The sequence below is a fragment of the Stegodyphus dumicola genome, chromosome 11 (genome assembly GCF_044657685.1).
Source record: "Stegodyphus dumicola isolate Sdum_Otavi_A_Nest chromosome 11, ASM4465768v1".
In the NCBI taxonomy this organism is placed as follows: domain Eukaryota; kingdom Metazoa; phylum Arthropoda; class Arachnida; order Araneae; family Eresidae; genus Stegodyphus; species Stegodyphus dumicola.
In genome coordinates, this window is record NC_140778.1 from 80753660 (window position 1) to 80765077 (window position 11418).

Here is an 11418-nt window from a genome sequence, read left to right on the forward strand (position 1 = left end):
TTATAATTTGTATTCTTTGAATAATAATGCTAGACGAAATAATTGTCATGCAGCCTTTTGCAGGTGGCATCCTGTTTATGGAATCATAAAATCCTTCAAAGATGCTGTTAATATCAAAAACAATCTTAAATACTTAGATTATATGAATAACCGAGTTCATAAATTTAGTGCAAAAAGCAAGACACATTGGATTACACGACCATCTCGACACAAATGTAAGGCATATGTGCTAGTAAGTGTATTATTATTGAAATTTTGCTGCATTAATTTCCTTTAACTTTGGAATATATTTCCTTTGGAACTGTATATGTTATTTCCATCTTAATGTCCATGTCTTTCCCACTTCTAATATTCTATTGCCTTACATGAAGGAAAAAAGTGCGTTCAGCATATTCGCTGAATACACGTGTATAAGAAAAGAAACATTCTTCTCTGATAAACGCTATTTTTATACAAAGGTATAAAAGATTTTACACATTAAAAAATGTGCAACATTCATACAGTACATATTCATGGGAAATATTCAATTTATACATACGTATCTCTATTTCTGTGTTCCAAATCTATAATAGCCTAACTTCACAAATAAATTTTACTTTTTCAGACTGACAACAAACATCGTGAATTTAGTGTGTATTAATGTTAGCTCCCAACGTTTTTGTTGTTCGCGAAAACTGCCTTGTCTCATGATTTCGGAAATTGTATCTATTAAGTATTTAATGAGTTTGAAACAAATCATTAACTAAAAAGCACTACATTTTTTAAATTAAATTCATCATACTACAGTGTAGTAATAAGCGTCAACAAAACTACAAAGCACGTCATTAACGGTAGTTACCTTTTCGGTGCTATCAAAATGTAAACAAACGGTATGGAGGTGTACTTTCCAGCCCAAGCTTCTCAAGTCAAGGCGTTCCTGAGCGTAGAGGAAATGATATCATCGGAAGCTGTATCCAGTCATGCGGATGGATTTTTCCACGTGCTCGTGACGCGGTACAGAATGCTTATATGCTTCCCGGAAAGAATAATCAATATGTTCTCCCAAATCAGGGGTCCCAGTCCCCAAAAAAGGCAAATCCACTTTGCTTAAACTTCTTGAGTTGGATCGACTGGGTCAGCCAAACCGGCGATCTCTAATTCCAAACGCTCCTAGGTAGACGCCATTCAGGACGGATTTGTACAGGTGACAGGTGACAGCAGGACAGGGCATCCGGACGGCTTTCTATGTCTACTCGGGTGTTACCCTGGCCCTGCAACCATCTAGAGACTTCACAGTTGTAAGACGCTTAACAGATGTGTGCTTGATACATGTCACGTTACATCTACAGTATTATATGTGCAACTGTGCTAATAGCCTTGAACGGCACGTCGGCTTGTGGATTACTAAAAACAGTTACATTTCCATACTACGGATACACATACCATTGCTGTCCTAGCTACTTTAGTAAGCTTTGAGAATCGTTAGGCCAATTATGTTTATTGCATGTGCCCTATTCCGGCCTACAGAGGTCTATGCCCATTTTTTCTAGCTTGTCCATTACGCTTTTAAGCTTTTGCCGCGTGCCTCGATGTTTTACGAGGAGGCGTTTGAAAGGCAGAACATTGGTGGTTGGGAATTTGATGTGCCATTCTCCTGTTAAGGGGCACTCCGTGAAATAGTGGTCTGGTGAGCCCAAGTTGTCACAGACACACATATCAGTTGTTGCTAGACACCTTTCTGCAAAGTACGTCGGAAAGGGGCCGAGGCCTGTTATATATCGCGTGAGGTAGGGCGTTGAGATGAGCCGGTCCACCTCTACCTTGGACAGGAACTCATATGCTCTACGGCCTTGCGGGATTTGGTCCCATTCTTTCTGCCAGTTTCCAATAGCTGTCTCCTCTGACTCGCCGGTCACCCCAAGCAATCTTCAGGTCACGCTCAACTCCCAAAGTCCATCGACGGGGGTGCTACACCCGGCAATGCCATTAATATCAGACATATATAGCTCCACCACAACCGGGAGAGCAGACAAGACAGTACCATATGGTCCCTGCCGAGCCTGATCCAACCATCGCCAGCGGTGGTTCTAGTCTTCTAGTCCTGTGAAGACAGATTATATGATCGTGTGGCTGAGACTCCCTAGGTACAGATCTTAACCAATAGCTTCCTAGGTTTTACCTGAGTCGACCCACAGGGGCCACTTTTGAAAGTATAATAAGGATAAAAGTAGCGTAAATTTAAAGCTTAATTTCTTGTTGAAGTAAATAACTTAGAAATTAAATACTAAATGTAATTTTATCCTTTTACACTGCAGAAAAAAGTAAAATCTGACTGTGTAAAATTTGTCAGTCTTCATTGCAACAAGATAAGGCTTCAACGCAGTTAGGATAACCTCAGTGTCTCATCATAATCGCTTTCTCATGAGTCAATCCTTCATTTATTTGCTTATTATTTCTTATATAGGTTCGAAAAGGTTTAGAAATTTTACATAAAATTGTTAATGATTTTAATGGATACAGGTATCAGAATTTAATACTTTTTGTATGTGACTATTTGCTTTCGTGACTATTAAAAGAGCCAGCTATTTGTAACCAATTCAAGTTGCATTTAAAGCACTAGAATTTTATTGCTGACGAAGGAACTAAAGCTTCATTTATTATAAATTCTTGTATTTGTATTTTTGAAGTTGCTTGATTTCGTTACATTTCCTTCAAACAGCAATGACTGGCACCTACAGAGAATGTCGTTGCCCGCCCGGCTACATTGGAAGCGGTGAAGGTTTGCAAGGATGCATACAAGCTGCAGGAATGAGTTGCGCAGATAATCCTTGCAGGCATGGAACATGCGAAGTAAGAATATTTCATTATTTCTTTAAAACGTACGCATGCATTTCGAAATAAGAGAAAAAAATCCATCACATCTGAAATAATAATTATTCTATGACAGTAGTTTTCCTGATGACTTCATTTAGAGGCCAAATTGCGGTTACAGAGAGAAGTCGACACGAATTCTCGTTTTATGCAGCGGATTTGACAATCAGAGTCATGTGATGTCAGGAAATTCAAATTTAGATATTTTGAAAACATTCTTATAATTTTGTCCAATTTTAGCTGGTCTAAAGAATGCTTCAAAGGGAAAAAATACTTCAGCATTTGAAATAAAATCAAAACTTAATATAGTTCCCATGCGGAACTGAGATAAAATATCTGTGCACGTTTTTCATGCAAGTTCCCCATCAGCTTTGTTTTTATAAGCTTTACTTCCACACGGAAGTGAAAGAAAATATCTTTATACGCTTTACTATAAATTTACTACTGAACTATTCTATGTAAACCTAACTTCATTCACAATTTACACGGCTTTTATGTACTTTTTACCTCCTTCCACGAAATAAATGAAGTATTGCAATCACGAAAAATTTCAGGTATCATGTTTCAACAAAATATCCATTTTTACCGCTATTGAATGCGATTTAACGATGTTTTTGATTGACTTCTATACGTAAAGAACCCATAAAGAACTCTTTTTCTCAAAACGAATTGTAAAATGGAAATGGATTCAAAAGAAATTTTTTGTGACGTCTGTACGTACGTATGTATGTATCTTGCACTCTTAAAAACGAATAGATTCAGAACGTTGAAATTTTGCATATAGGACAGCTATAACATGTATATATACGCAGTTATTCACCTCCCTTTTTGGCTGTAATTGGCCGCAACGAAAGTATATATATATATATATATACACACGCTCTGTTACTCGAGTCAGTGAACTCAGTTTTTCTCATTCATATATGTTGGTAAATTGTGTATTGTTTGCTTTAAAAGTGATTGAATTGTGTTGTTCCTATGCTCCGGTTAAGATTTTATGCCTTTAAGGTAATCTACGTGCAATAGTTGTAGAATTATTAACAGTTTAAAAGTTGTTTAAGTGCGGCTAAATTTGATGGAACAGCCATATTTGATTACATTTGAAAATTAGTAGAATAGTGAATTAAGTCAGTGTCTGCACCTTCAGTCTCTTTAACTTGTAAAAATTGTTTTTTTTTTTTTTTTTTTTTTTTTTTTTCAATTGTTTTAACTGCATGTGGTGTTTCATGTTTTCCCATGTTTTTCAATTTTTAATGAATATATTTTACGTTTTTATGTATTTTTGGCTTGTCACAAAGTGAGAACTGAATGAATTCAATGAGAAATATATCTCGAATTAAATTCTCGGAAATAAATTTAAATGGCCATTCGAGGAAGTCATGTGGTGGTCAGCCCATCAGATTTTAAAAAAAAATGAAAAATTGTGAAAATTACAAAATTAAAACAATACTTGCGTGACTTCCAGCCGCCAATAAAATATCTTAAAACTGATTCTAACATATAAATAGTTAAGTGTTAGCGCAGCTACTTTGGCTTATTTTGGCGATATTTTACAGATGAAAAAGAATGATGAATTATAATTACAAAACATATATTTTATATAAATACACCTTCATACCAGCACACACTATGTTTTAATTAGATTGTTATCAGGCACTCATTCCAAAATCAATGAATAAACTTACTTAAACCGTTTTCTGTTTCCTCTTTTATTTTGGCTGAAATTTCGTGACGATCGCTGTAGAAGAAAGCGATTCTTACTAATTTTGCAGTAAAATATTGTAATTGAATTCCAGTTCAATTGAACTGAAGTAAACCTGAATTTAAAAGAAAAATATCCTGAATTGGTACTTTTTCGTTTCGCCGGCGCAAATCTCGCCAAGAAGACTTTATTGGCGAAAACACATAGTATACACATTAAAAAATCTTTACAAATGTTAGTTCTAAGAATTTTTTATTTTGAAGGTATAAACATTTTAATGTTGTGTAAAATTTTGTAAAAACGCCTATAAATAAAAGCAATAAATTTGTAAAAAGATATTAATTTAAGAATTTACAATCCTTTCATCGTACAACGTCCTGATTCGCCGGTTTAAATCACGTGACCCCACGTGATCTCATCTCGCGTAAACTACGATACAAAAATCTAATTCTCTCAGTAATTATATACATTAATTTCAAGTTAAATCTTAATTTGGAATACAAGTTTAAATGCCAGAATTATTTAAATTCGTACGAATAGCTTACTCAGAAATTTTGTAAAACCGCAGTACTTTATTTCGCTAGTGCATTCTAATTAGAATTGATGAATTTAACTCTTGACTTTGCCTTTTCTATATTTTCGCCATCGGGTGAGCGATATGATTGTATCCTAATTGACTTAATTACTGCCCGCGAATGGCCTTAGGGCATAAAGTTGAACTATCTGGTGAAAATTCTATGTAATTGTATGCCAGTATTGAAACAAGCAATCTGATAAGAAATGGCTGCCACTTGTTTTGTAAAAGTTAGAGTAAAAGGTTACCAGCGAGGATATTTCGTTTGGCATCGGTTGTACTATTACTGGCGACTTTATCGTTTGCGCCGGCAAAACGGAAAAGTACACCTGAATTTTATGAGTACAAGTCCTTGGAATTTATAATTCAATAAAAGAACGCATAGAAAACTGGCGACTTTGAATGTCAAAACTTTAGAACTAAAAAGCGCGTAATTTCCCCCAGTTTGACACACTGGCGATTTCGTCTTAGGTGGTTGAGCTAATACATAAATGTTTATAAATACAACTGTAAATATTTCCTGTATTTTGAAATTCTTTTAGCATAGAAATCTCCTTTTAAGAAAGGGAGACAACGATTTAAAATATTTAAACGAATACAGGGATAGTAGTTAATGATAGTAGTTAACGAAGCTGACCGCCATACCGAAGAACCCTGGTTTGAATCCCAGAGAGAAAGCATGGATGTTTTGCAAATGTATACAGTGTCTGTGCGGCATGGGGTGTACTCTAAATATACGGCAAGCCAAAAGTCGTCTACAGTGAGTAGCGGTAGGGGAAGAAGGGTGGGAGACCCTTGGACTCGTCCTACTGGGGTTCTTTCAATCAAAACTGTGGGAAGAACTGAGAAAGTCGTACTTTCACTTGTAAGGTTCTCAAGAATCTTGCCAACGACAGGCCCAATCTTGCAGTCTTTGCCACGCTGAATTTCGTGGGCTTTTTCTGATGTTATTGTCAGACAAGTGAGATAAGCAACAGCAACAACACTTACATACAACGATCGTACAACGATTATGTCTAATACAACGATTATTTATCATACAACGATTTAAAACATTTAAGCGAATGAATGTATAGCAGGTGTAAAATTCTTTCACATAAAATTTGTGGATGAGGTAAGGTAATGATAGTAACTCTTATTATATACATATTTAAACAGCTTGCTGGTCAGTCTTTCCGCTGTATTTGCTTCGCGGGTTATTACGGCACGCTCTGCGACCAAGAAGAAGATCCTTGTCTCAGTCATCCTTGCCAAAATGGTGGTACGTGCATCCGAAGACCAGGAAACTTCACTTGTATTTGTTCGGAGGGGTATGAAGGACCAACTTGTGCCAACAGCAAATCAAGTAAGATTTTGTTTTCTTTTCACTGGTTTTCAAAAATTCGTCATTCATTTATCCATGATTGGCAAACGCAGACTGAAAGAATTTGATGCCACTAGGTGACATTTTGTATATTCAAGAAAGGTAAGTTGATTGTTCTACGAATCTGGAAAGCTTAATAATTCTACAAAATCTAGCTTTGACTTTATAACTTACTTCTTCTCAATTTCCTCCTTAGTTTTTCCAATGATTCGACCTCGGGTAAAAGCATCCAGATGTCGTCTAACAGATTTATTCTTGGACATCTCACAATGATGCAGCAACTCGACGTTTTTTAAACGGCTATATACCATGCAATAGCTTTCCCAAAATGCTAAGCTAACAGCTCCAGTGATCTTTATACCCCTCCGACACTCCTCCATTATGACTTTAGTCCGTAATATGACTTTAGTGTCACCGTTTAAGGTATAAGTATTTATACCGTCGAGCGTCATGGGCCCTGATACGTCTTTAACATATCAGGGCTAAACCCTGATATGTTAAAGTTCTTCAAAATGTCATGAGTAAATGATATTTTCCTGATTATAATTAAAAAACGACTCTCTCAATTTTTACCTTGTCCCTTTTCTTCCAATATACATCCAACCCGATCTGGCAGAAATTTGCATGTATAATGAATAAGAAAGTGACCTGTCTATACGGAATTTTACGTCCATAACATTGAAAGGTTTAAATTTACATATCAAGAGACACTGACTTTTAACTCATATATTCGCGGATAAATATGAGTTATATTCGAAAATATTCCGTTGGAACATTGAACAAAACTAATATACATATCATTTTATTGAAATAAGAATTACAAGTGCAGACCTCCTTATTGTATTCAGAAATGAGCCGACGTTCTATAACCTGCAGCAATTCTAAGGCAGATTAATTTAAATTAATTGTCATCCATCCTGATGAAGAAAAATCCCCAATAAGCAAAATAACCTGCAGTAATTCTAAGGGAGATTAACTTAAATTAACTTTCGTATCCTGATGAAGAAAAATCCCCAATAAGCAAAATTACCTGCAGCAATTCTAAGGGAGATTAATTTAAATTAACTTTCGTATCCCGATGAAGAGAATACCCCACTAAACAAAATAAATTGCAGTACTTCTAAGGGAGATTAACGTAAATTAACTTTAGTATCCTGATAAAGAAAATTCCGCATTAAGCAAAATAACATGCAGCAATTCTAAGGAAGATTAATTTAAATTATCTTTCCGTATCCTGATGAAGAAAATCTCCAATAAGCAAAAGAAAACTTTAATCACAGGTGACAGAAATGCTTCAGATTTTCTTCGTCTTCCTGGACAACAAGAGCGGAAGTACTTCATTAGTGCAACATCCACGGATGAGAAGAAGATTATGCAGCAATTTTCTCGGCCCAAGGGCAATAATTGTACATGTTGGTCAAGTTCAAACAAGTGCATTTATTGCTCCAAGGCCGAGGATGTGCTTTACACAACGCAACAACAAGCTGAAAACAACTGTCGATCTTTGCTTATATAACGGGAGATCAACAGATGATTACATTACTTAAAGACAACAAGCTATGAATCACAAAAGGATTTACACGCATGGAAGCTTGAAGTTATTTTTACGCTTGAATTCAAGTACAAACGCAGCATACAGTGGATGACGGTCTACTAAATCTGAGATCATATCTAGAACAATTTATCATTTAGACCTGTGACGGAAATTCTAAAAAATAAAATAAATAAAATGAAACTTATAGAAATAAGTACAAAATCGTAAAATTTGTAATTAAGTAAAAATAATAAAAATTTCAAAATAATAAAACCTGCAAGCATCTTGGCTCAAGGAATTATAATAAAATGTAGTAAAATAAAAAAGAACTGAAATAAATAGCAAATGGTAAAAATTGCAAGTGACTATAAATAATAAAAATTTGAAAATAATTAAAAGTGCAAGTATCTTGTCTCAAGGGTTTGTAATAAAATGTAATAAAATAAAAATTATATAAATAAATACCAAATAGGAAAATTTCAAGTAAAATAAAAATAATAAAAATTTCAAAATAATAAAACCTGCAAGCATCTTGTCACAAGAATTTCTAATAAAATGTAATAAAATAAAAGTTACAGAAATGAATACCAACTTATAAAAATTTCAAGTAAATAAAAACAATGAAAATTTCAGAATAGTGAAACCTACAAGTATCTTGTCCCGAGGGTTTCTATACCGATTTTGAGAGAGAGAAAAAAGCAATTTTTGACATTTTGTGTGCATTTTGTAAGGAATGAAAAGGATAATTATTCTAGTCAAAATTACCATCAACCCCATAAGAACTAAAATTTTTGCTTTTGCGCTCCAATTATATACTTGAAGTTATTTTAATAGAATTCGGATCACATTTATACATTTCTATTTCAAAAATATATAGTTCTGTTTCTAAAGATAAAGCTCTGCGTTCAAAAAAGGTTTAATAAAAGACAACAAATATATATTTTTGCTATTTGCTAAGGAATTTTAAGAAATGTTTCTGTGTTTTTGATATTTCATGTTTCATATTGAATTTATTATTTGTTCTTGTTCTTATTGATTTCAGAATCAAATTTTTATTTCTTATTTTCTATTTTACTTAACAATTTACTGTGTTTTTCCCCGTACGGTACTGAAACTGAAATATACAATGTATTTCAGCAAATCGGTGACAAATTTTCAGGAAAGATAATGTACACCTAGACGATGGAGAAACACATAGCAATGTAAGGTCGGAAACGAATTCTTGGTGTGACAGTGACGACACAAAACGCAAGAAGGGAAGGGCACGGGCAGGATGAAAATAATTCTTATTTATGCTTAGTGCGGCAGAAACCAAGGAATAAGAACAAAAACAGACGATGGTCATTAAAGAAGGTGTTCGAAATTACGACCAGGAGCATGATGCAGGAACCGTGTGTCTTGCATCTTCCATGCCCTGATGTAGAACTTTCATACGTCGGAGATCACAGACCGAGGTTGTCATTTCGAATACATTCTTTAATGCCAATCGTTGTCTGTTTTTGTTCTTATTTGCTGATTTCTGCTATAATAAACATAATGAAGCATGTTTTATCACACTATTCATGCCTCTATTTTATGTGTTTTGTGTTGTCATTACCGAGCCAAGAAAGCGTTTCCGACCAAGCATTGCTATGTGATTTTCCATCGTCTAGGTGTACTTTATCTCTCCTGAAAGTTTCTAACCGATTTTTTCTGAAACACCCTGTATCATGCAAAGCATTTTAATTTAATCTGGTCTGTTTAAACGTTTTTCAGCGACTATAAAAAAGACGCCTATTAAGACATATGCGAATTTGAGAGCATCTGAAATTATTGTAAAATATGTCTAATTAATTGTAAAGTTATCTTTGCGTTACTGTTACTCGGTCAGTAAAAGTCATGTTATTTTATTTCTGAAATATAAAAATATTTCATGCATCTGTTAATTTTGACAGATTTTGGAGTATTTATGTTTGGCTTATTTCTAAATCATTATTAATGTTTAAACTTCAATTCAAAAGCTATTACTTGTCTAAATAATAAATAAATAATAATAGTAATAAAACAAATAAATTCTCTCACTTCTCTGATTTCAAATTTAAGGAACTTTATAAAATACAATTTATACTGAGAAATTTATTTAGCCCTGCTTTATCCTATAAGTCTTGAAAATACTTTTATCTTAAAAATGCAAATTATTGATTAACAGTATAATATGATACAACTTAAGAAATGAATAACCTATTTTGATAATGGTTGAAGCATAAGACAATTTGCCATATGCTTAAATAGGTAAGAATTCCTCCCTTTTTTTAATCTAAATCTATAAAATTAATCAATTTATAATAATTATAAATAATTAATTTATCTAAAGCATCATTTTCAAAATAATTAATTTATCTAAAGCATCATTTTCACTTGCACTCAAATACCATCAAGGATTTCAATCATTGGAAAACGTATTGAGATGTGGATGATGAACCTAAGGACAATTTCGTTAATAGAAGCTCAGTAAGGAATTAGTGCTTTAAAGATTTTTTAAATCAGGGATCTCTAGCAAAATAATATATTACACATTTGAGAGCTTCTTCTCATTAGATTTCTTAACATTTTACAGCATGAGGCTTGTTTCTTCTGTATACACAATTAATGTAATTATAAAATTCCAGCGATAACTGATATATATATATATAGGTTACGGTGAAACACCGAAATCTGGAGAATGTCAACTTTCACCGGCGAATGTCAACATTCACATAGTCTCTTGGCGTATATCCGAAATATTTTCCAAATACTCTTATTTCTGACTTACACCGGTCAATGTCGACATTCACCATGTACTTAATGGTGAATGTTGAACATATAACAATATTATATTTTCTTCTCTGTAATTCAGTGGCAAATAAACGCACTTGAAACTTGAAATAAGAACTTAAGAACATGAGAACCTAAAACACACAATATATTCAAAATGAGAAAGGAAAATAATAGAAGTTATAAACTTACCAAATTATGTGATTCAAATCTTATTTATTGCAACAACTTACACTATTATGGCACTTTATGACCTCTCTTTTCGACTTTCACCAGAGCATATCTGTGATTGTCGACATACACCGGTGAGGGTCCGAATATACAAGAATGTAGTGAAATATTCGGTCTTTCACCGACGTATTTGGTGAATGTTGATATTCTCCGGTGAAAGTCGATATTCTCCAATTTCGGTCTTTCACGGTAACATATGTATATATTTATATATATATCACATACACACAGATATGCATATATATATATATATATATATATAAGGCCCGGTGGGCAAGTGACATTAGAGATCCGGGGCTCGATCCAGGCTTGGCAAGGTTGACTCAGTCTTTCATCCTTTGAACGGGTGGATAAAATGAGTACCATGTTCG

At 33.9% G+C, this 11418-nt stretch overlaps 1 protein-coding gene across 1 annotated transcript in view; it reads left to right on the forward strand.

Annotated features, from left to right (window-relative positions):
- LOC118193658 (cubilin-like) overlaps positions 1-11418 on the forward strand; it is a 435777-nt gene that overhangs the window by 93546 nt on the left and 330813 nt on the right. Inside the window, exons 13-14 of the mRNA XM_085826886.1 lie at positions 2699-2829; positions 6285-6471. Of these exons, the coding sequence (XP_085683012.1) occupies positions 2699-2829; positions 6285-6471 (318 nt within the window). The remainder of the gene's footprint in view (positions 1-2698; positions 2830-6284; positions 6472-11418) is intronic.